Source organism: Papilio machaon, chromosome Z (genome assembly GCF_912999745.1).
Source record: "Papilio machaon chromosome Z, ilPapMach1.1, whole genome shotgun sequence".
Lineage (NCBI taxonomy): Eukaryota > Metazoa > Arthropoda > Insecta > Lepidoptera > Papilionidae > Papilio > Papilio machaon.
This window is the reverse complement of record NC_060016.1, coordinates 6,091,316-6,116,792: the sequence shown is the minus strand read 5'-3', so window position 1 is coordinate 6,116,792 and position 25,477 is coordinate 6,091,316. Positions and strand designations below refer to the sequence as shown.

The following is a 25,477-nucleotide window of genomic DNA, read 5'->3' as shown; positions in this document are numbered from 1 at the left end:
TTTAAAAATAAATAAATAGTCACTTATTAGCGCACGCAAAATGTACTTTACTTAAAATGTACGTTATTTATGCTTTAATAAATTTTTTATCGTAAATAAAAGAATTTTTTACTATTACTACTATTCTAATCTGATATCAAGCCATCATTATCATCAAGAATTAGTAAAAACTATTTGTATTGTTCGTCGAACTATGTACGAGTATTTTTAAATGATATATTTACACGATTTTAATGCAAGTCTATTTGCATATTGCATGATATATTTGCGACGTTTTGTGTAAGTATACAACCAATTATATTGGATTCTACTGAGGAAATTTCCTAAAAAAAATGTAAAATCAAGCTTTCACAGATAATAATAAGTTATGAATTGGTTGCATTCGTACCAGAATCGATCATATGGACAAACAGGTCTGCGCATAACCTATCTCTTCTCTGAATTAGTAAAATAAAAAAAAAATAACGTACGCTACCCTTCCCGAACCCTGAGGCGTAGTATCGGCGAGTGAAGCTTCACTCGGTGGCTGGCCGGCGTGCGCGCAACATGGAGCGTTCTGTCGCGCTCCTACTTTTATATATAAGCGTCGCGCGCGCAGAAATATTGACACCCCCGTATTTTAACTTAGCACTCGGAAAGAAAATTACCGCAACGGCGACGTGCGGCGATGAAGGTTCGGAGCTCTACTGTAAACTTGCCGGCGCCAACGCCGACCACGACGAACATGTGATACAAGGACAGGTATTTTTTTTTTCTTTATTGCACATTCACCTTCTAAGAATTTTGTGACAGTTAATAATATTATTGTTTACCTTTTATGTCCCGATATGGCGCACCACCGCGACTTAAGCAAACAAATAAGTTTTTTTTTATTTGAATCTTGCATACTTACATTAAGTTGCATATATTTATATATTTTTACTTTATTTGTGCCAGATTAATACGAGCGTTGCAAATGTTACAATTGCAAAAGATAATCGAATGCTAATTTCATGTGTTACGTAATTTTTACTCGTATTAGAGAATGACGACAACTCAGAAAGTATTGACTTCTTTCCTCATATTTGTTAAAGTTAGTCGCAGCTTCCCAGCGAGAGTAGCCAATAGCAGCCTAAACGGGAACTTGTGATAACACTGTTATCTCAAAAGCGACGCGTCCTGTTAGCCAACCATACCACTGATAATGAAAACAGTCACATCGCCTCTACATTACGAAACCTAAACCTACTAAACAGTTTATTCAGAACTTTTTAAAATGTGACTACTATTATTAAACAACCCTATTATTATTTCTAGTTAATTCTTATAAGAAGAAATAACAGACTAAAGGTGACTTTTCCCAGTTCTTATGTATGTCTTACCTTAAAATTTGAGGTGTCATTTGAGTGACATATATTACCTAGAGTAAAATCAAAGTCATGATAGTGTAGTGGCTGATTATCCCAAAAGAAATAAAGGCCCCTGCCTGGAATGTATTCCTTAGGGACTCCTAATTGCCGAACTTAATATTGAAATTCTAAGAAGAGCAAGAAAGTTTATATTTCGTCGGGCGCCAAAAAAGTCTGTACCTATAGGCGCCTCAACTGTTCAAATTCTACTCGGTACAATGAGTATATAAAAAAATTTACGTATGAATTATTTACATACATTTCGATGGGATCAGCGTTTTGTTAAATAGCATAGAATATTGAACTATTCATTGAGGAAACTTCATTAGCATACCGAAATGAAATAAAATTTAGACAAAACTGAATTATGTCATCAGATACAATATTTTATAATAGAACCGGTGCAGCCAGTAACCTTTTTTATTTTAATACCAATCCTGCTTGTACACAAAACATATAGCTTTATAAATGTCTTGTCTATTGTGATAACTATTTAATTTTACAATAAAAATAAGAAAGTCATTTAAAGAGTCTCAAATAGCCAATGTCAAACAGGAAAGTGAACAACATAGAAATTTTGTTTTTTCTAAGAAACGATACTAGTATTCATAACCATCAAAACAATAATCTCCAACTATTCATTGATAAAGTTTCACTTTCCTTTCGCATTATTAGTATTAAATATTCTTTCATAATTTGTAAAGGGACGCCAGCGGTACAAATGTAGGTACATTTTAGTTAGTCTAATTAGTAACAAAGTGGTATGTAATATATCTCACAAACTTCACGACAAAAGTTCATTCATCGTTATCCGGTGATAGTGAGGTCATAGGTTAAGAGAACATTTGTAAATGCCATTACACTTTAAAGTTTAAATCTAAAAATGACAAGTCAATATAATCATTACCACCAATAGGTGAGCAGTGTTAGAAAATTTACTAATATGAATTAACTGCAGTAATTATTATACTTATAAGCTTATTTTTTATTTCCAAGATAAGTTCGATACCAGTGTATTGAAACTTTAAAAATTATAAAAGTGCCGTCCCTTTCTATGTTTTCTTAACTAAATAATTAAAATCGAAATAAAGTCCGTCTTAAAATACCATAACGGATAACAACAAGCAACTAACACCAACCCAATTAACCATAAATAATAAAAAAGTTGTGACTAGACACAACCTATTAGGTTACTTCGTGACATTTCGGAGAACGTCGTTCTTCATCGGCTCGACTATTGGTATTTTTGCGGACATCTGGTGGCCAAATGCGCTTGCGCATCCAAACCTATACCGATCTTTTGTTTCGCTCCAATCTCACACAATGCCGTCCAAATTTGTATGGTCTTTTTGTAGGCACATGCTATTCGCGTGTACCGAAAAAGAACGAGTTTGTGAATGAAGGGATTTATTGGGTGTTTTGAAAAGATCCCTTTCTTGTTAAGAAAGTGGAAAGACAAAAGATAAGATGAACCGAAATATTGTTATCAGTGTCTCCACTTATTCAGCCAAAGATTTTGTAATTAAGATTAATGTATTAACCAGGCAAGTTGTCAAAAAGCGCCGTCGTTGAAATTAATTATGAACCTTAAATGGTTATTAATAAAAAAAATCTATAAGCATATCTGTCTGATTCCTTCGTCTTAAAAAGAGATCAAAACGGGTAACCCAGTGGAGATCACAATGTTATGGACATACATACATAACAAAAGCCTACTTACCTACTCTCAAAAAAGATTACTCTCTTGTCAAGAAAAAACATCGATGCTTGTATTTTCTTAAATTCTGATATAAATATTCATCCATTATTAATTCTATTTTTATAATCAGGTTTGCGACATTTGTGATGCCAACAATGAAGCAAAGAAACATCCACCGGAGTACGCAGTCGACAGCATGGAGACCTGGTGGCAGAGTCCGCCCCTGTCGAGAGGAATGAAGTACAACGAAGTCAACTTGACTATTGACCTCGGTCAAGTAAGTTCCTAGTTGCTGCATAGCTTCGCTAATTCTAACACTTACATATATTTATGGTTGGTATTACTTACATATTACTATAGATATTTGTACATTGTACAATATACATTAAAAAAAAAACATTGAAATAAAATATCGTTACATGGAAGACTAGACGCTTGAACAACATAACTATGGATAACCAAAAAAAAGGTAGGTCGTCAAGTTTTGTTTCGTATAATCTGATGGTTTTATCTTACTTCTTACTAATATTATAAATGCGAATGTTTAGATGGATGAATGGATGTTTGTTTAAAGGTATCTCAAGAACCGCTTAACGGATCTTGATGAAATTTGGCTACTTATTGCGTTTTTTTTTAATTCCGCGCGGACGGAATCGCGGCTAGTTAGCTTTAAAAAGAAACAGTATTAAAGATTCTTTATCATTCATGTTTTAATGACATCTATTGGTAATGTTGTAACGTACTTTTCAATTAACGTTTATCACTCTGATACTTGTCGGCTTCTTTTTGTTAACATCAAAACATCAGTGGTAGAGACCTTTTCTACTAACAGTTTATTCATGCTAATAAATCTTTAAGCAATCACTAGTATATATAAAATATAAAAGGTTAACGAATAACTTATTTTTTGAACTTATTTATGTTGTATTTTAAAAGAACAGTAACACATAATTATATCGATCGACTTGTACAAGTTCACTACAAATTGAAATAAGTAATTAATTCCGAAACAATTCTATTCCATCAAGGATAATAACTATACTCCAAAATGTAGGAACTATTGTTGCTAAAGCGAGTGATTTTGTCGACATGTTTCCGTCTACGCTGGTCGCAGCATATCCCAGATCCCGAAATAGTGCCATTATACGATACTGTTGGTGCGTTGAACCCAACGTTACCTCACATTAAGCTGTTAGAGACATTAAAGTAATAATAGACCAGATTTAATCACTACAGTATTATCTAAGTCTAACTTCTATGTGCTAAGCGTTGATACAATTATACTTATAAATATATAATATAAAAAAAGCTCTGTATGTCAATTTGAAAATCTTTAACTTTACTTTTTAATGTACAAGAACTTAATTTTCTTACGAGTATTTTTTTGTGTAACTTTGTATTAGAAAATATAAGTTTGTTTTTAATTTTGGAAGTTGTGAATACGATGATTTTATTTGTTTATCAATTACTGTTCAAGTATTCCATCTGGAGTGGGTACGTATATAAACAAATACTTAGCTTAGCTTAGCGAATGCTGAGATAAGTTTTCCAATTGATGCATTGTGGTCACAGCGAAAACTAGCGCAGTATATCTATTTTTGATTTGATTATTTTAAATCCGGGTAAATTTAAAAACCAATAATGGACAATTATTGGACATTGCTTTGCTTTTAACTTAACATATCATCTGATACGATCATGCCACATCAAAGTGATGTGTTCATGTTGTTTTTTATTTTCAAAACATAAAGGTAAACAAAATGCTTTATAGGCCAGTTCATGAAGACAGAAAATGAAATAAACAATTAACTCTAATTCGAACAAAATTAATATTTTTTGTGAACATTTACGCAACCAGTGTTCGTTTCATCACACATTTAATGCGTGTTTCGATATTCATACAGGACACTGTGGGCGGCGATAGCATACTATAGATAATAAAACTTTTATACCGTGAACTAATATTTAAGGGCGATGTTACGACGTCCGTTATTATACGGTGGTGATTAGATCAAAATAACAGTCTTTTTTTATAATAATACAAAACTAGCGTATAGCGATAACCTTATTGAGATAAACAGCGTAACCTATTACATTGATAAAAATTAACTATTTGGTGACGTCAAAGAACATTAAAAATTAAGTACGTTTTGTAATTACTTCCATAAATAGAAAAAAACAAACGTTTACAACATATACATGTCTACTTCCTATACTACCTACGGATCCTAGATATATCTACTAAAACTTTTAAATAGCTTAATCCTTCCTTTTCTGATATAATGTTAAATAACGAATATGTAAGTCTTTAATTACTTTACACTTCGAATTTGAAATTTTAAACTTAAATAAGGGGCACTCACCTATATAGAAATAGTATCACTGCTTCTAAATAACTACCTACATCTGTCTTCATTTAAACTAGCGTGGCGACGACGATGAAGATTTAACAAGTATTATTTATTTTCAGGAATTCCATGTAGCGTACGTTTTTGTTCAAATGGGCAACTCACCCCGCCCTGGACTCTGGGTATTGGAAAAGTCAACTGATTATGGGAAAACCTTCAAACCTTGGCAATATTTCTCAGATTCACCTCAGTAAGTTTTTACGACGCTCACCGAATGTGAAATATTTCAATCTTGTCTGAAATATTAAAGAAATAATTAACGCCCTAACTTAATTTTTTAGAGATTGCGAAAGATTTTTCGGAAAAGAGAGCTTGCAGCCAATAACAAGAGATGACTCTGTTATCTGCAGCACTGAATATTCTAAAATTGTTCCCTTAGAAGGAGGAGAGGTAGGACAATCTTTTGTGTAATATCGATTTGCAGCTATTTGGTTCTCTGTATATTTCATGACATTTGTCTTACAGATTCCTATCTCACTTCTAAATTACCGGCCGTCATCTAACAAATACTTTGACTCGCCTGTTCTACAAGAATGGACAAGGGCAACTAACGTGAGACTTCGGCTTCTCCGAACAAAAAATTTACTCGGACATCTCATGTCTGTGGCAAGACAAGATCCTACTGTAACGAGACGAGTAAGTTTACATATTAAATAAATAAATGAATAGGGATAGATTAGGTGTCAGCCTAAAATCAAATGGGTGTATTGTGCCAAAAATTATATGACCAAAGAAGGCGTAACTATTGAGATCACGACTAATATAGATAAAAAATTCTATTCTATTCTATTCCTATTCTTCAGGTTAATAATCTAAGTTCTATTTTAGTACTTTTACAGTATCAAAGACATCAGTATCGGCGGTCGTTGCATGTGCAATGGTCATGCAGACAATTGCGACCCTGCCGACCCTCAGAGCAATACCAACATCTTGGTGTGTCGTTGCCAACATAACACATGCGGACCACAATGTGCCGCTTGCTGTCCAGGTTTTGAACAAAAGAAATGGCGCATTTCACAAAATTGGAATAGATTCGCTTGCGAACGTAAGTAAAGAACGTAACATAAGGTTTAGAAAAGAAATGTCTGAACGACCATGTTTTAGGATCAGTTTTTTAAGAAAATAGTACTCTTTTATCATATTTAGCTGCCTCGATCAGTGTAGGGATCTGGGTACGTCATAAGAAACGTAGATTCGTAAATAAGACTTAAATATCAAATTATAAATACTTATAATTCAACAGCTTGTAATTGCCATAATCACACAACTGAATGTGTTTACGACCCTGAGATCGACGAGAAGCGTCTCTCCTTGGATATTCATGGCAATTACGAGGGCGGTGGCGTCTGTAAGAACTGCCAACACAATACTGAGGGCATTAACTGCAATAAATGCCAACCAACGTACTTCAGGCCCTATGGAAAGAAATGGGATGAAATCGACGTATGTCAGCGTAAGTAAAGTTTAATTTAAAGTCTTGGATCTACACGTGACTCTAATTAAAAGGATTTATTGATAAAATAACGTTACGAAATAAATTTCGGTCTTGATATGGATTCCTTGCTTACCCCAGAATTAAGCATGGAGACTAATCTATTTATTATTTTGTAGCTTGTAATTGCGATCTGCACTACTCGACCGGTAATTGTGAAGAAGAAACAGGTCGTTGTGAATGCAGACGTGAATTTAATCCACCTAACTGCGATTCTTGTGCCTATGGATATTTTGACTATCCGAATTGTAAACCGTGTACATGTAATTTGAACGGTACAGAGGGTGATAATTGCACACCAACAGATGGCTTAGTAAGTAAAGAAAATACGTTTGTAGATTTTATAAATGAAAATGAGTTCCAAGAAGTGTTTGCATAGACTGTTTAAGGCTTAAAGGCTTCTTACACTATCTGCTTTTATTCTTTCAAGTTGTTTATTTAGAAATAGACATTATAGAGAATATTGAAACGTGAAACTATTTATGGTTGAATTTAAAGAACTTTTAAATGATTATCTTATAATTTGCAGTGTCCATGCAAATACAATTATGCAGGAAAATCTTGTGAAATTTGTCAAGACGGCTTTTATTCACCCGAATGTAAAAGTAAGTTTCAAAAATGTCGTCTAATTTAATTGTTTTCCATTTAAATTATTAAGTATCTGCCTATTCAGAAAACATTACTAATTACAATGTTTTTTTTCAATAGATTGCGAGTGTAATTCAGTGGGATCCGTATCTCACGTTTGCGACAAAGAAACTGGCAACTGTACTTGTAAGAGTAAATACAGCGGCCGCACTTGCAATCAGTGTGAAGCTGGTTACTTCAACTATCCTACATGTAAACGTGAGTATTTCTTTATTTGAGAGTTGATGTTTTCGACATTGTGATATTAATAAAATTATTTTCAATTTAGACTGCAACTGTGACACCAGTGGAACAGAAGCTAGCATTTGTGATGACGTCAGCGGTCAATGTATCTGCAAAGATGGATTTGGCGGTGCACGATGTGACCAATGTCTTTCTGGGTAATAGACTCGTCGTATAAACAAATTACAGTATGTTTACAATTACAATGCAAGAATATCTGGCTCGGTATTTATGCCACATAGAAAGAAAAAAAAGTTGATATGAGACACATTCAGAAAAGACAACTCTAATTTAACAAAGAAGATTTTCTCCGTAGAACTCTTCCAAGTTCTTTTTAAAAACCGGCAACACATATCTGAATTCGTGAATAGATACATTTAGATAATAATAGATTTAAAATGGTTTATACTAGGCGGCGATCAACAGATTTTTATCGTAGTTCTATTACATTTTGCTTGCACATTTATAGATACTATATGGAGGTAAAAGGCCGTGAACGTCTCTGTGTGCCGTGCAACTGCTCACCAACTGGCTCCACATCTACCAGTTGCTCCGCTGATGGCAAATGTAACTGCCTCTCAAACTTTGGAGGAAAACAATGCGATCAATGCTCGCCTGGTTATTACAAATACCCTGAATGTTTACGTAAGTAACTATAACTTTGGATTATTCAAAACTCTCGATAACTCTCTATAAACTCTGTTCCGCCTATTGTTTTCTAATTCACGACTAATTGTGTACCAAAAAATACTAATTGCCACGTCTTTAACCGTTTTGTGTCGTTTTCTTCTAATTTAGCTTGCAACTGCGATGTGTCTGGTTCCATTGGCTCAACGTGCGACGACAACGGCCTCTGTCATTGCAAACCAAACTTCGATGGAGCGAAATGTGACAAGTGCAAGGAACAATTCTATAACTACCCAGCTTGTGAGGAGTGTAATTGTGATCCTAGAGGTGTTATAGCCTCATTTGCAGGTAATTCATATGAATAAATAAAATTGTTGCACCTGAATATGTCAAAAGACTATGTAAGATAACGATTAGCTCGGCAAAGGTTGTTTGTGAACTGAAGAATAACATAACAGACAATTTATGTCGATTTTATTGTTATTTTACCACACACTGAAAAGACACATTTAAATGTTTTACACCAGGTTGCGGGTCCGTGCCTGCTGGTGAGCTATGCCAATGCAAGGATCGTGTGCAAGGTCGCATCTGTAACGATTGTAAAGCCTTATTCTGGAACTTGCAAGAATACAATCCTCTGGGATGCGAAGGTAAGATTACTTTAAATAAATCATATACAATTTATCAGTATGACTTTTATTGGCACGTTATTTATTAATACAAGCTGTTGCCCGCGACGCCGTCCGTGTTGAAATAAATCGAATACTTTAACATGTACCACATGTTGCTATGACAAGTTTTCGACTTAATTTTGAGTTTCATAAAACCTTTCACCGAATTGGGTATGAAATGAAACATCCTCGGCTGAACATACTGGTTTATGTTTTTATTGATGATAATTTTGGTATACAGAATGCAGTTGCTATCTGGCTGGCACGCTGGGTGGGTTGGGCGCGTGCGATACCCGTTCGGGTCAGTGCACGTGCAAGATGAACGTCGACGGCTCTCAGTGTGATCAGTGTCAAAGCGGCTTCTACAATCTGCAGAACAACAATCTTTTTGGATGTACCGGTATATTTCGTGATTTTGTTTTATCTAAGTAGAAAAATTAAAGAGTCCAACACTTAGCTCATGGTGTCCATGTCAAGTGAGAATATAATGGTTTCTCAAAGTATCATTCATATTATTGAAGAGTATGATTAGAATTGTTATTTAAAAAAAAATACAGTCGAATTGATAATCTCCTTCTTTTTGAGGTCGGCTAAAAATAGTGTAGTAGTTAATAATTTTTTTTACACTGTGCTTACATGTTCCGCGGTGTGTCTTTTTACCACAAGTATGTCATACCAATCGGCATTTAAAAAACTTATAATGCAGAGTGTGACTGCGATATCGGCGGTTCCATCGACAACAACTGCGACAAGAGCACTGGTCAATGCCGCTGTCACTCGCGCGTCGACGGCCGACGCTGCGACCGTCCTATCCGCGCCCATTACTTCCCCACTCTTCACCAGTTCCAGTACGAAGTCGAAGAAGGTCTAACACAATCCGGTCCAGTCCGATACAGAGATTCAGAAGAAGTCTTCCCGGGTTATTCCTGGAAGGGATATGTTGTATTTTCTGTGCTCCAGGTATTAGCGTCTTTTCTCAATTATTTTGTCAAATTATAATAAAAACACTTTTTTTTTGTAATTTATTACTAATATTACTACTAGAACTAACTAAAAAAATACTGATTTAAAAATACTAAATTCAAAGAGGAAGCTTTTCTAACAACGAGTAAGCGAACTATACTTTGTATTAGAATATAAATATTCTAAACATTTGTTTTGTTTCCTAGAACGAAGTAATTAACGTGGTACATATCGGCAAATCGTCTTTGTACCGGATGGTGTTAAAATACGCCAATCCTCTACGTGACTTAGTAACCACCTCGATTATTATAACACCAGAAAGCGTTGTGGATACGCAGCAAACGTAAGTAACACGGAAATATGTTCCTCTTACCATTTACTTACATGTATTAAGGGCAATTACACTAATGTGTTCATTATTGCTTAGTTTTTTTAATATATTACCTCTTTACAGTATGATATTTACATAATGAACCAATAATATTGCAGTAAAATCCTACCAGAGTATTGTCATCTTGATCGTAGCTAAGTGAGAAAGTTTTAAAAATATAACATTTCTGTGTATAGGTTCAATGTATATTTGCGACCTACTGAACAGCCCCAGCTGGTAACTGTAACATTGGAAAAAGGCAATGCACCAGCACCGTTTGTAATGAACGCCGGCAACTGGACTGTCACAATCAAGACAACGAGAGAAGTTATGATTGTTAGTATACATCCATTTACTTATTAAAAATTAATAAAGATGTCGGATATAATAATCAACGATTCAACAAATCAATTCAGTAACTATGAGCTTCCACTCGTAGTGACGCTTGTATTGTCATCCCTCAAATTTTCTTTGAAAAATCGAAGACCAAAATATATGTAAAACGGTAACATCAATCAGTGGACAGTAAAAAAACGCAAAAAGCTTATTAACATTTATATTTACAGGACTACTTTGTACTGATACCTGAGGCATACTATGAAGCGACTGTTCTAACTAAATTAGTTGACAAACCCTGCGCGATTGGAGAACGCAATCTTTGTCGCCATTTTGCTTACCCAAGTCTCAACGGATTCCCTACAGCCAACATAACAACTCTAATAACACCAGTCACTGAATATGTCAACAATCCAGAGGTAATAAATATTTGTTTTACTTTTAATTAATATAGATTCTCAATTCGTTTACTTTATATCTTTTTCCTATAATACTCGTAGAAAATTCACGAATTTCAGTCTAGTGTTTTTTCTTTTTTAATTTTTGTTCCTACTTAACTAGAAACAAGGGGAGATCGGTTTATCAATATTAATAATACTCAATGAACATCTTTTACAGCAACTAAGAGAGTACAACTTAGGGCCAGCTGATATCCCACTATTGATCAGTGATCAAAGTGAACTACAATACGACATGAACATCGAACCAAACGGACCTTACATTCTTGTAATTGAATACGTTACACCAGTTAATAATACAGGAAGTGGTGCTCAAATTGATGTAACTATATCAAATGTAACAGACGATTACAGTCCAAAAGGAATTATTACTATTCGTTTCCAATCCGGTGATGGGCCTGAGATGGGTGCGATTGTGAACCTAAACGATTGTCCTTACACTACTCCTTGCAGACAAGTTGTAGCTGATGATCTCTCAAAGATCATAACTGAGAATGTTATGGATCCCAACAACGTTGTCTACCTAGAGGTAAATGTTGTTAATTAGTACTACATTTTTATTCTCATGTGAGCATTAGCACTTACACTTACAAATTACTTTGATTCTTAAATTATCCTGCATGTTTTGAATTCATACTTTTGATTATGAAATATCGGATTGGGTGATACTAAAATATGGAATGTTTTCAGGGTGACACTGATACTCTAGTTGGAATAAAATCGATAGTAGCAATTCCTGAAGCAATCTGGCATCTTGACTACATAACACCTCGTCCGTTCTGTTTGAGACGTAATGGTAAATGCAGTCCGGGAGTGTTCGCGGCGGCAGTGGACTCAAAAAAAGTAAGTTTATATTTCTTTTAATAGAAATTATATTAGATATTCTAATAATTACATTTCTAGAGTATCTACTTTTCTAGAAATCTATTTTTTAATAAGGTTCATTTGCCGCGATTCGGATAAACCTCTCCTGTTTCTTCTACATTCATATATCTACATATACATGCACGGTTTCGAGTGCTGTTATTGGGCGGTATTATCTGGAGTATTTAATCAATCTGGATGGTATAAGTCCGTCTGGGACAGTCCATCTTATTAATTCCTTTGTACTTCTTTCTTACCTCTACAGGTTGAAATGGAAGCAGGTACGGGCGGGGGCCACTACACTCGACCCTCCATACTCGATAATTCAACATCAGTTGTTTATCTGGATCCAACCTCGGAACCTATTAAGTTGGAATCTAAAGTTCCTACACCCGGAGACTACGTCTTTGTCGTACATTACTTCCAGCCTAATAATCCAGGTAACATGTTATTTTATTTGGTATAATAAAAATTGTTATTTTCAGCTACATTGCAAATATAGTAAAGCCATTTTCGTTTATGTTAAAATACATTTAATATTGTAGAGAGCAATGCAGAAATAACTGTCACTATCGATGACCAGAAATACGAAGCATCTTTACCCATAGAACATTGCCCGTCTAATTCTGGATGCAGAGCTCTAATAACACTGGCCAATGGAAATACACAATTTTCTGTTAACGAAAACTTCACATTAAATTTCAAGGTAATTTTTAAACCATCAGTACACAATTTCGATTTAATTTAAAAATATCAGCTTAATGAAAATAGATTAAAAAAAGGTAATAAAATTATGCATCTTAATAAAACTTCGTTTCTGCTTTACGCCACATTGTTGTATACTCGGCCTAAATTAATGTCTTCTTAATTATGTTTCAATAGGGTAACACAAGTAAAGGAGTTTGGTTGGATTACGTCCTAGTTATAGAGAAACCAGACTACATGGACACAGCGATTAAAGAAGCAAACACACTCGATTACACAAGAGAGTTTATTGAAAATTGCGCTATGAATCATTATTATATAAATCCCAATGAAACTGGTAAGGTTAATTTCAAAATACGTTCACAATATACGTGTGCTAATCACATGGAAAAGGTAATTATTGTTAGGCAAAAAAAACATAAATTTCGACGATTAAGTGACAACTTGGGTACGTCACTTCATAAAATTTTATAAAATTTTCATGCTTTGAGGGTTCACTGTCGAAACAACAAAACAGGTTGTTATTTTTTTAAAAGTAAATTACAGGAATATCAGAAATGTTTTGTACGAGTTTTGCGTAGTGGAATCGTATGGAGTAGATGTTAATCAACAGCGTACGTTGCCTATGAAGTTGCCTAAACTACAACGTGGATGCGCACGCAATTTGACGTGTTGCGCACGCATGCACCTGTACTAACTTCATTCTCCCAAAACTGAATATCTTTAGATTTTGGTCTCGACGAGATGCGTCTCGTTCCGTCCGCTCTGGAGAGTGGACGGAGCGATCCGCGAAATAAATATTAAATATGTCCTCTGACTTAAAACTACTATATTCTTACTACTACTTCTATGTATATTATATATTTTACCTTAGCAACAATTTAATATTGCCTACATTATTATGTCGCATTTTAATTTTATGTTTGCCTTACTGATAGGAGGGTAATCCTTTTCCCTGGACATATATCTCCATTCAATTATGGTTGCAGCTAGCCTAACATGCTTCGAAATTAGAGGTAATATTCGATTCGTATTCTTCTCAGAGGACTTCAGTAAACCAGGCCCTAAGTTATTTAATCACACCATTGCTAAATTTTTATTTTCATCTTAAGGTTTCTGTCGAGACGCAATGTTCTCTATCACCGCCGAATACAACAGCGGAGCGCTGAGTTGCCTTTGCGACTTCATGGGTTCTACAGAGCTGGAATGTAACACATTCGGTGGACAATGTCCGTGTAAGCCCAACGTTATCGGACGAACTTGCAGCGCTTGCAAAACTGGTTTCTACGGTTTCCCTAACTGCAAACCTTGCAATTGTCCACTGACCGCCATTTGTGATGATAACGGTACGTATTTACTTCTGGTATAGTATTATTACCATAAACCATAAATGGGTAAAGTTAAAAGTAAATTTACTTAATATACATGTATATAAACATTATTGTATGTTTATAATTATACAATATAAATATCCATCGTAACATAATCAAGTCATAAAAGTAACTAATTATATTTTAGGTCAATGTATTTGCCCAAAGAATGTGGAAGGCGACAATTGTGATCGTTGTAGGCCGTTCACCTTTAACTTCGACGTGCAGCGCGGTTGTGATGACTGCAACTGCAATCCTCTCGGTGTAGTCGGCAACCAACTACAGTGCGAGGCAGACAGTGGTAACTGCGAGTAAGTTCAGTCCTTATTTTCACAGGTATAAGGTACATTTTTATCAAACGCATTTCCATATCCTATTGATTTTCAAACTTCTAGTAACTGATGCGTATCTGATTTCATCTAAACACGAATGATATTATTTAATTGATTGTTTTACCTTTCATTGAAATCTGTACTAATATTATAAAGAAGAAAAATGTGTTTTTATTTTTTAACTTTGAAATGGCTCCGAAATAACTGAACCTATTTGAAAAATTCTTTCACTGTTGGAAACCTACACAATCCCTGGGTGACATAGACTATATTTATTATTATATATTTTTTATTCCATGCGTACACTACTCATAAATAAGGAATAAACTACGTGCGATTCGACAATTCGACTAAATGTTTGCGATGTGGTTATTTTCAAATTACAATTTATTATTTCAGTTGTAAAGACAACGTAATAGGAAGGACCTGTGATCACTGTGTACCTGGCCATTATGCATTCCCCGATTGCTTAGAATGTACATGCAACTTGTACGGCACCACTGAAGACGTGTGCGATCAAAACACTGCCCAGTGTTATTGTAAAAAGCACGTCAGGGGTCAAGTAAGTCACGAACATTAAAATAAACTTCCATTTATTTCATTTAACCACATAAAATGAAAAGGCGAAAGAATGTAGAACCAAGAATGAGCGATTACATATCAGGATTACGCCTAGCCGTGATTTTAATTAGTGTACTACAATGTGTGATTCTTTTACTTCACTGAATTAGGGTTTATTACTTTAATATCTGCTTTTAATTCTTCGCTTAATTTTTGGAATTATCATTTTCCCCTTTCAGGCATGTGACACTTGCAAAGATGAATACTTCAACTTGCAACCAGACAATCCCGATGGTTGTACAAAATGTTACTGTTTCGGCAAGACAACAAGGTGCACCAGCTCGTATTTGACGTGGGCTGAGGTATGATTTATTAAGGGTTTATGGATTCAGTACAAGATAGACATTCAATGAGTTTGTTGAAACTGTTTGAACTCTCATTATTTTCATATCAATAACTCACTACAAAAAAAGAGATTGAAATATGTATTATTTTGATACAGATTAGTGGTATGAGCGATTGGTACCTAGTAAACGTCGAAGTGAACCGCACTCTGAACATTTTCCCGTACACCATTGCCCCTACTATTTTGAACGAAACGGTAATCGGCGCTGAACTCGTAAGTAGTGACGATGAAGACCAAAAACTAGTTTACTTTGGTGCCCCGGAATATTATCTCGGTGAGTAAAATGTGAAGACCACATAACAATAACAACATTGAAATTAAATAAATAGATATATGTATGTATAATATAATATAAATATTAAGTAAAAAATACACACAATGTAATGTGAAATTTTGTTAGAACATAGATGAAACTCATAGTAGGGTATATGTTTATTATGAATGTTTATGATCGATCAATCAAAATAAACAAACGAATGAAATAAAAGAGGTCGTATTATGACATCATTTCTTCGTTCATGTCGCTGACCGATAAGGTAACAATGTTGCACGCTTAATTTGACTATTGCTGACTATGACTGGATTCGGTAATAGTTATTATTTGCAGTCTTTTGTTGTTCATTTCTTACTGACTAAGTAAATATAAACATAAGGTGAATGTAGATGAGAGTAAAAGACACATCAAACCTAAACTGGAAGACGTGTAAATTTCTTCTTAGATATAGACATGGTATGATTTAATTTTAGGACAACGTCTGACGTCATACGGAGGATATCTCACATACAATGTTTTTTACACCACACGAGATGATGGATTTGCCGTGATTGAAGCTGACGTTATTATTGGTGGTGCTAACGGATACATAGTACACAACAGCGTAGAGCAACCACCATCAGTTGTCAACTGGAGACACAGCGTCAGAATAAGCGAGGATGAATTCACAAACCTGGATGGTTCTGCGGTCACCAGAGATCAATTTATGAACATACTTGTTAATGTAACCAGTATTTACATTCGAGCAACTTATTGGCATCAACCTGTGACAACAAGGTACGTTAATCAGATGTCATTATTATTATTATTTTAATGGTGTTTGTTAATGTTGTGATGTTTTACATGGCGTAAAATCAAAATATTTCTTACAGCCAAAGCGATTATTTGTTTTACACGTACATAATATTTTATCACAGCGAACTACAAATGTAAGCTTTTTGCAAATAAAATATGTTTATAGATTGATGGGTGTAAGTTTGGATGTCGCTGTAGAAGACTTTGCTGACGGTAGACAAGCTTCATCTGTAGAAGACTGCCAATGCCCCAAAGCTTATCGTGGTCTATCGTGCGAACAGTGTGCTGAAGGCTATTACAGACTTAGTTCCGGACCCCATGCCGGATTCTGCGTACCATGCCAATGTAACGGACATTCAAACGAATGTGATGTCAATACTGGTATTTGTCTGGTAAGTTGAAATCTAAAAGTTTTTACTGTCGGTACCTTTTTTAATTTACACTTTGTAATATAAAATTTATTGATGCATAATACGGATCATTATTTTCTAGGAATGTACGGACTATACAATGGGAGATCACTGCGAGCAATGCATTCCTGGTTACCATGGCGACGCGACGGTTGGCACGCCTCACGATTGCCTCATCTGCGCTTGCCCAATGCCCTACCCATCTAACAAGTAAGTTACGAACGTACATTATAGATTTGTTTTTGTTCATAAATATGATTGTGAGTCATGTTTATTGATATTTTTTTTAATACATATACCCTTTTTAAGCTTTGCCATTGGCTGTGAATTAAGTGGGAATGGTTCCCTGATCTCTTGTGATTGTAAACCCGGCTATGCTGGCGCAAGATGTGAATACTGTGCGGCAGGATACTATGGCATTCCCGAAAATATTGGTGAGTAATCTTAAAATAGACTCTATAGACTAAAGAAAGATGTCACCATAATGCTTACGAGATCTTGTCATCATAAAAGGCAACCATAACTGTTAACAGTTTCTTTTTTATTCTGACTTACATAAATCACTTGCTTAGATTTCTGTTTAAACAATCTTAAACTCGTAAAATGCTTTGTAAAATAGTGACGTGTAAAATGGTGTATTAATTTCCAGGCGATTATTGTAAACCTTGCAACTGTTCGGGTAACATCAACCCTGAAGATCCCAGCTCGTGCGACAGCATCACTGGTGACTGTCTCAAGTGTGTCAACAACACCGCTGGAGCCGCTTGTAATCTATGTGCCCCAGGTTTCTTCGGAGATGCCATATTTTCTAAGAACTGCACAGGTATTTTCTTTAAATTATACTATCATATGCTCTCTTTTCAATTTTTATAATTAATATTTATGTTCATTTGAATGGAAATTCCATAGTGATATTTTATAATCGACAAAGTAATTGGCAACGATAATTTTTCAATACTCCAATTTCAATGTTAACCTAATCACCTAATTTTTTTTTTTGCAAAAAAGACGTATAAAGTTCGTACAATTTTACTTGAAAACTTATCGTAAACAAGTAGACGAAGTAATTCACTGCATAAAAATCTTATTATATCATTTTTTCTATTTAGATATAAAAGAATAAAATAACAGCAAAAAGTAAAGAACTTATTAGATATATATTCATCCAAATTCATACAGCCATTCTAGAGTTGTATTGTAACATCCACATCTCCAAACTTTTACATTTACTAACATATTAGCAAGAATTAGTAAGACAAGATTTGTAAAACAGCTTGCGTGTGCGACGAGTTTGGAATGGAGCGTTGTGACCCCACTACTGGTACTTGCGTATGCCGGCCGGGAGTAATTGGAGACAAGTGTGACCGTTGCGCGCCCGATCATTGGGGCCTCAATAGCGGTCAGGGCTGTACCCCGTGTTCCTGCGCACTCGCCTCCGAGTCTTCACAGTGCGATGATAATACTGGACAATGCAGGTTCGTAGAGGGCAAATGCTACAATATTTTATAAATAAAGAGTCTATCATGTCGTTCGAATGGTGGAGGAACTTATCGTGGCGCAACCTACACATATCTGCACAAATCAAAAATGTGAGTGAAGGTAACCATTCCGAACTTGGCCAGTGTGGTTGACTAAGGCCTACTCACTCCTAAGTTAGGGTAGGCTCAGAGGTGATATGTCTGTACCTAAATATAACTCACACTTTATAAGTTTATGATTTACTGGTGTTTTTTTAGATGTGCAAAAGGAGTCACCGGAAAACAATGCGACCAATGTGCTGCTGGCTATTGGAACTATACCAAATACGGATGCGATCGTAAGTTAAAATCTTGCCCTAAATCAATTTGTGTATTTACAAAAACACTGTCTAAATAAGCACGAACTGTACAGATGAGCAAAAAATACTATCTGTATTTTTAAATCCAATCAGAAGTCGAGAATCATCAAATCATACTTTGTTTCGTAATTTCAGATTGTAATTGTAATACTGGATACTCTCTTGGATTCATGTGCAACGCCACTGGCCAGTGCGAGTGTCTACCGGGTGTCATAGGAGAAAAATGTGACCGTTGTCCTGAAAGGTATAATTATAATGTAACTTTCACAGTAGAACTCCACTGCCGCGACACTTATATTCTCCAAACTTATACTTATTGATACAAATTGTCAACACTTTTATCCTTTTTGACAAAACATACAAAAGTATGTCACAGCAGTGAAGGTTTACGGTTGCAACTAGGAGTATGTACTGACGAATTTTACAATCATGGCATGTCTGCAACTTTTTAATAATTTTTTTTGTAATTAGGTGGGTGTTAATACCACACGAAGGTTGTCTCGAGTGTGATTCGTGTACCGACGCTTTAATATTCTCTGTAGAAGACTTGAGTTACATGTTGTCCAATGAAAGTGTAGAATTTAAGGTAAAAGTATTTTTATTGTATAATATATTTGTATTGACTTTCTTCATAAGTTTTGTTTTCAATAAAACATTTAGAGTTCTTTTAAGTACTGAAGCTAATAAATGTTCAAAAAATATATTCGATTTTTTATATTTTCCAGGATAAGGCAGACTCATTTTTCACTACACAACGACTGAACTATATTTCCAACCAAACTGAACAACTTAAGCCCAGGGTAACAGAATTACGTAATGTCGATTTAGGCGAAGTTACAACTGCGGTAAAAGCTTTGGAGACTAGTTCTAAGAATTTGTTAAGATCTGTAAGTATAGAGTATATTTACATGTAATTTATATGTTTGTGTAATAAATTACAGATAATACAATTTTCTTCTAGGCCGAGTTTGCAGCAACCGATAGCGAAAATCAGATCGGAAGGGCTGCGACACTAGCAGCAGACGCTGACAAAATTTTAGCGTCGGTTCGGGACAACGGTCAGAGAGCTAAAGATATCGTTACACACGTTAGTGACTTGGCCACAGGCCTGGAACTCAGTCAACAACCTAAAGTAGACAGCGCTTTAGCAGAAGCTCGGCAAATTAAGAGCGACATTTTAGGTATGGTTCGAATAACAATTACTGTAAAGAAGTTTTATCTGATTTTTTCAACTTTTATCCTGCCACATATCTAATTTCATTCTAAGAATAAAATTCCTCACACATAACAATTATTTATTTCAGCCAAAGACCTCAAGCCAAAGGAAGAATTAGCAATTAGTGCAATAAATAATGTCGACAATCAAATAGAACGAATGAATATTTTCGTCCAACCTGTTATTGAACAAACAAAGGTATAAAAGATGTTCTACTTATAACGTTTACTGGATTTTTAACAACTTAAAATGTTTCATAATCTTAAATTTACAGAGGTTCCAAATATTAGTAAACAAAACAAAAGACTTGAAGGGAAAGTTAGACGAAATGTTACAATACACGAATATTGCACAGAAAACTGCTGATGAAGCTAAGATGTTGAATGATAAGAATAGGTTTGTATCGTAGAATTAATATTTTCTCTCGTTTTACTCATTACACTACAGAACTAACTAAAAGGTAAAATAATAAATAAATTATTTTAGAGAATCAAAGTTTGGAAACAAAGTTCTATCGGTCACCAAATTAAACAGTGCAGCTATGAAAGATCTTATTGATGCCGCTTTAGATATAAATAATGCCACATTCTTCAATGCTTTGTCTGGAGGTATCGTAAATATTTCTTCGAAAAGATTAGAAGATTTAAACAACGGTAACAACGAAATTGAAGAAATGCTAGAACTTTTAAAGGATGATTTTCCAAATCTAACAAATTTGACTGACGTAGCTTTGCATCATGCAGAAGGATTAAGAAACAGGGTAAAATTAAAAAATTGTATTTAGATTACTAGATTTAATAATAGTGCCTAATTTATATTTTAAAAAAACTATCTGAATTCATAGGCGGACAGTCTACGTGCTTTAGCAGAAAGGGAAAATAACAACACTAGGACACAACATGCTTATAGTGCAGCCTCTGCATATTCTTCTATTGTACAAGAAATCAGTGACGCGAAAAAAGCAGGCGATGAAGCAGAATCATCAATTCTAAACGCCACGAAGATCGTAAGTATAGACAATATTACAAAATATGTATTATAAAGAGCTGAATAGCACACTCGATCGGTACAATGCCACGAACACACGGAAGATACGCTTTTTGTCTGATTAATTTGTGTGTCGGTGGCCATATTCTAGTTCTTTCACCCTTCCGACTATTTCCTTGTAAGGTCATTATGAAAACAGAAGTAGATTTGGTGGGAGAGAACGTACAAGAAGTGAAAATTTCCTCTTTCTGTACGTCCAAAAGCAGACAACGCAACTTCAACCTTTGAACTTCTTTAAGATGACTGCGGCCAGCGGTCATTTCACTATTTTAGGGAAATAGTGTGGCTGCTCGATCTTTTGCTATCTACTGAAAATAAATAGTGAGCTTAAGTCTGTATAATAAAAAAAATATTGTTTTTAGAATAATATTCTACAAGAAAACGTCACCCCAGCAAAGAATAAATCAATGACACTGTCAGAAACTGCTTTAAGTGCTCAACAGACCGTTGAACAAAAGCTAAGGCCTAATCTTACCCGTGCAGAGGAAGCATTAAAAGACGCATGGAAGATTCTTGGTGATGCGGACGATGAAAATAATGCAATACAGTTGTAAGTTTATGATTAAATCGAAGATGTTATAAATTATAACCACAGCTATTTTTATATTTTATTTATCTTTACGTGATATTACTTATTATGCAAATTTGGCGTTTTATTTACAGATCACTTCCGACCAGCACATCAACTTCACTGGAAGCCGAAACTCAAAAAGCTTCTAAAGTAATGGAAACTGTCAAAATCACGAGTAATATAATGTCGCAACTAGGCAAGGATCTTGCTTCTAGTAAGGAATGGGCTCAGTCTCTACCAAAAGTAGCTGACGATGCACAAAAGATGACATCGAATATTGAGAACCTAGGTATGCTGAATTATTAACACTGAAAGTTTTCAAAATTGTGATGTACGTTCAATGAATTCAATAGCTTGTTTTATTTTTTGCAGTGAATAACATCAAAGATATGGATCCTAAGATTTCTTCCCAGTACCGTGTTGTAAAAATGAAACAGGAAAGTCTGGAACAACGTCGCAAAGAAGCAGATGAAAGGTTGAAGAAATTGAGAGAATTAGTTGAACAGGTACTCTATAATTTCAACATAATTGTAATGAGTAATTTTGTAAAATGTGTTTCTCTCTATAATATAATATTTTTCTCCATCAGGCCCGTACTGTAGCCAACCGAGTGCAATTCGGGGTGACATTCGACCGTTGGTCAACACTACAACCGAGACTTCCTGATACTGTTGACGAAATGTCTACATCCACTCACGTATCTACATACTTCCGCACCAAAGAAAAGAACGGATTCATACTTTACTTAGGCAATCCAAAAGACACAATGCTCAGGCGAACAAAATCTGTAAGTTGCAATATTGAAGTTTTATTTTGTTGCCGAAAAAGAAACACCACTTTTATATCACGGACGATTATAAATAAACATCAATTATCTTTCAGGATGACTTTATGGTAATTGGTATCCAAAATGGATATCCATATGTGGTAATGGACATCGGCGACAGCGCTGGAAAAGATCCTACCAAGATTGGCAGTGATAAATTTGTCGCTGATAATAAATGGTATCAAGTCATAGTTGACAGGTAAACAAATATTATACTTACCCCCCATTTTCATATTAATCGTGAATTAAGTAATCTATATTGTTAAGTCAACCTATATTGTTATCTGATATTAGAAATCTCTCATCGTCATAGTCCTATTCTCGTTGTCACTGCCATTGAATGGCGAAAATGAATTCAATAAACTTATATTGTTGTATGTAGTTAACATAAAAATACTTATTTTAAAAATTACATGTATTTTCAGAGTCGGGCGGAATGTCAAGTTATCCATACGCGAATCTTTAGGCAATGGCACAGAATACATACATTCGAAAGACGCAACTTTACCAGGACAGCATACCATCTTCAATTTGGACAGACAAAAGTCCAAACTTTATGTCGGTGGTGTTCCATCTGATGCGCAACTGCAAGGAGTGAGCTTCCCAGCATTTGAAGGTCAAATAGAAGAACTTATGATAGGTGATACACCTGTAGGATTGTGGAACTTCATCAGTGCTGATAATTTGAAGGGAGCTAGACAGAGGTAAGAAATTAACGTTATAAAAATGCCTTTAGCCATAGATAATTTATTTCAATACGATTTCTTTCAATTTTAGAGACAAATTGATAACATCACAGAGTGGGCCACAAGAGTATCGATTCAATGGTCGGTCTCACGTTACAATGCCAGGCAGAGGATACCTTGTTCCACAGAAGAACCACGTGCTTCTCTTCTTTAGAACATATGCTCCCGATGGCCTGATATATCTAGTTGGAGAAGGTAGTCACTTCTTCTCCCTTCAGATGCAGGATGGACGCATTTACTTACAGGTAAACATTTTGTAACTTTAATAATTAAGTAACAAAATCTTTTTGCGTAATAAATTCAAAATGTAAACAATTCTTATAGCCAAAAAAAAAACAACTGATACACTTATATTAAATACTTTATCTGTGGATAATTTGTATGACCTGTCTGTGTATATTTCTTGATATTCTTAATTTTTGTTAATAGGTATCTCTCGGAAACCCTGACGATCTGACTATAATTGGGACAACGAAAGCTTACAATGATGGCAAATGGCATAGACTAGATGCTGGAAGATATTTGACTACATGTTCACTCAAAGTCGATGGCGAAGTTCTTAAGACAGTTTCAACTTCAGAAACGAAAGAAATCCCCGATCTAGACACGATGAACTTTGGTGGAAACAATAAAGGAATTATACAAGTTACTAGTAAAGGATTTGACGGTTGCATTCGACAAATTAGTATAGATGGTGTAAACATTGATCTGAGCGAAAACATAGAGTCTGTTGGCATAGCTTATGGCTGTCAGGTAGACTATTTACTAAAGACTAAGCATATTTTAAAATACAGCAAAGTTCTAACTACTAATTATTACTTGTGCATTTCAGTTCGCATCACTTGTCTCTCTATCGGGCGACAACAGTTATCTACGCTACGTTAATCTTACAACAGAAAACTTACAATTGACATTGAAATTTAAAACATCCAAAGCAGATGGACTTATTTTTGTATATTTAAGTAGAACTCAAACTACTACAATGTCCGATAGTATATCCTTATCGTTAATTGGCGGTAAGTTAAAATTTTCAGTTAAGTAAACATAAAATTGTAAAGTTAACTTCTATTAAATGATATTTTAGTAATTTTGTTTATCTGCAGTGTACTAATTTAATCTTCAATAATTTAATGTCTGAATTTTCAGGTAAATTAGTGCTAATGAGCCAACGAGAACAGCTTGACACAGGCCTCGGTACATACAACGATTCTCAGTGGCACGTCGTCACCGTAACGCACAATGACCAAGCGTTACGGCTAGTTGTGGACGATTTTGATTACTTCAGGTAAGAATTGAGTTGTAGGGAAAAGCTGAGGAAGGCATACTTTGTAGGGCGCGAGGGCAGGAAGTCATCCAGAGGTGGTAATGTAACCTTATAAAGATGATGTTCCTGAAAGTTGATGTTCCCAACATAATACTTACAGGACCTTTCTACTTTATTTCGCATAAGTAACTTTGACACGGATATCAGTTCATTTTATGGGAGGAAAACCTACCTACGCTGCCAAGTTTGCACACTGCAGTATCAGAAAGTCACATTCAATTACAGTCAAAATCTGTTATAACGACATCGAAGGGACTACTCATATTGAGTCGTAAAAACCGATAGTTGTAACAACCGGTGACAGGTATTAATAGGAAAGATATGTATATTCATGTAGGAAATTAAACCGCATTTTGTTTACTTCAATACAAACGTATAATATAAAAGAACAATATAATTTTTCCATCATTTTTGTATGCATAAAATCTGTAATTTTAGTTTGTTTGAAACATTTCTGTCGTGCATACACATTTTGTAACTCACGTTGGATTTTAATCAGTGTATCGTGACACTTTCCCTGCATGTGGAACTCTTCATTAAAAAGAACAATCTTTCGTAATACACTAACAGCATTAAGACCGTCAATCAAAGTTGGCACTGTAAATTGTTCTTCCGAGTCTTCCTGTTCATTTTCATTTTCCTCTTGAACTCCACGTACAAATATCATCTTCCGTAGCTGGTGCACAAATTGCAATAGACTGATCTACATCAATGAACTCGTGTGTTTCAGTAGTAGATAAAGCAGGTCGTAAATTTTGGGCTAATTGAGCCAAAGAAATATTGTCCTCTTCATCATCGTCAATCACATCATCTGAGGTTCTTATTATAAGACTTGTAAGATCTTTAAAACTTGCATGCCCAAAGCAGTTAGCTATAGTTTTTTGTGAAACTTGACTACTATACTGTGCCAG

General features: G+C 35.0%; 1 protein-coding gene across 1 annotated transcript in view; it reads left to right on the top strand.

Moving 5' to 3' along the window:
* The first annotated feature begins 504 nt into the window (after window positions 1-504).
* Window positions 505-25,477, top strand: part of LOC106717210 (laminin subunit alpha) — a 28,970-nt gene continuing 3,997 nt past the window's right edge. The window contains exons 1-54 of the mRNA XM_014510944.2: window positions 505-741; window positions 3,218-3,364; window positions 5,558-5,685; window positions 5,777-5,885; window positions 5,961-6,131; window positions 6,324-6,540; window positions 6,739-6,948; window positions 7,107-7,300; window positions 7,517-7,592; window positions 7,696-7,833; window positions 7,904-8,015; window positions 8,327-8,502; window positions 8,656-8,832; window positions 9,012-9,134; window positions 9,397-9,555; window positions 9,862-10,115; window positions 10,325-10,461; window positions 10,686-10,824; window positions 11,055-11,243; window positions 11,443-11,811; window positions 11,973-12,125; window positions 12,412-12,586; window positions 12,692-12,852; window positions 13,029-13,188; window positions 13,964-14,197; window positions 14,370-14,532; window positions 14,953-15,115; window positions 15,354-15,476; window positions 15,617-15,794; window positions 16,268-16,571; window positions 16,756-16,981; window positions 17,082-17,209; window positions 17,309-17,433; window positions 17,649-17,822; window positions 18,273-18,474; window positions 18,736-18,815; window positions 18,972-19,080; window positions 19,308-19,422; window positions 19,562-19,723; window positions 19,798-20,017; window positions 20,141-20,250; window positions 20,327-20,448; window positions 20,539-20,812; window positions 20,897-21,058; window positions 21,462-21,649; window positions 21,763-21,959; window positions 22,043-22,176; window positions 22,260-22,457; window positions 22,553-22,695; window positions 22,922-23,200; window positions 23,274-23,487; window positions 23,672-23,995; window positions 24,075-24,258; window positions 24,389-24,527. Coding sequence (XP_014366430.2) covers window positions 547-741; window positions 3,218-3,364; window positions 5,558-5,685; window positions 5,777-5,885; window positions 5,961-6,131; window positions 6,324-6,540; window positions 6,739-6,948; window positions 7,107-7,300; window positions 7,517-7,592; window positions 7,696-7,833; window positions 7,904-8,015; window positions 8,327-8,502; window positions 8,656-8,832; window positions 9,012-9,134; window positions 9,397-9,555; window positions 9,862-10,115; window positions 10,325-10,461; window positions 10,686-10,824; window positions 11,055-11,243; window positions 11,443-11,811; window positions 11,973-12,125; window positions 12,412-12,586; window positions 12,692-12,852; window positions 13,029-13,188; window positions 13,964-14,197; window positions 14,370-14,532; window positions 14,953-15,115; window positions 15,354-15,476; window positions 15,617-15,794; window positions 16,268-16,571; window positions 16,756-16,981; window positions 17,082-17,209; window positions 17,309-17,433; window positions 17,649-17,822; window positions 18,273-18,474; window positions 18,736-18,815; window positions 18,972-19,080; window positions 19,308-19,422; window positions 19,562-19,723; window positions 19,798-20,017; window positions 20,141-20,250; window positions 20,327-20,448; window positions 20,539-20,812; window positions 20,897-21,058; window positions 21,462-21,649; window positions 21,763-21,959; window positions 22,043-22,176; window positions 22,260-22,457; window positions 22,553-22,695; window positions 22,922-23,200; window positions 23,274-23,487; window positions 23,672-23,995; window positions 24,075-24,258; window positions 24,389-24,527 — 9,443 coding nt within the window. The 5' untranslated portion in view covers window positions 505-546. The remainder of the gene's footprint in view (window positions 742-3,217; window positions 3,365-5,557; window positions 5,686-5,776; window positions 5,886-5,960; window positions 6,132-6,323; window positions 6,541-6,738; window positions 6,949-7,106; window positions 7,301-7,516; window positions 7,593-7,695; window positions 7,834-7,903; window positions 8,016-8,326; window positions 8,503-8,655; window positions 8,833-9,011; window positions 9,135-9,396; window positions 9,556-9,861; window positions 10,116-10,324; window positions 10,462-10,685; window positions 10,825-11,054; window positions 11,244-11,442; window positions 11,812-11,972; window positions 12,126-12,411; window positions 12,587-12,691; window positions 12,853-13,028; window positions 13,189-13,963; window positions 14,198-14,369; window positions 14,533-14,952; window positions 15,116-15,353; window positions 15,477-15,616; window positions 15,795-16,267; window positions 16,572-16,755; window positions 16,982-17,081; window positions 17,210-17,308; window positions 17,434-17,648; window positions 17,823-18,272; window positions 18,475-18,735; window positions 18,816-18,971; window positions 19,081-19,307; window positions 19,423-19,561; window positions 19,724-19,797; window positions 20,018-20,140; window positions 20,251-20,326; window positions 20,449-20,538; window positions 20,813-20,896; window positions 21,059-21,461; window positions 21,650-21,762; window positions 21,960-22,042; window positions 22,177-22,259; window positions 22,458-22,552; window positions 22,696-22,921; window positions 23,201-23,273; window positions 23,488-23,671; window positions 23,996-24,074; window positions 24,259-24,388; window positions 24,528-25,477) is intronic.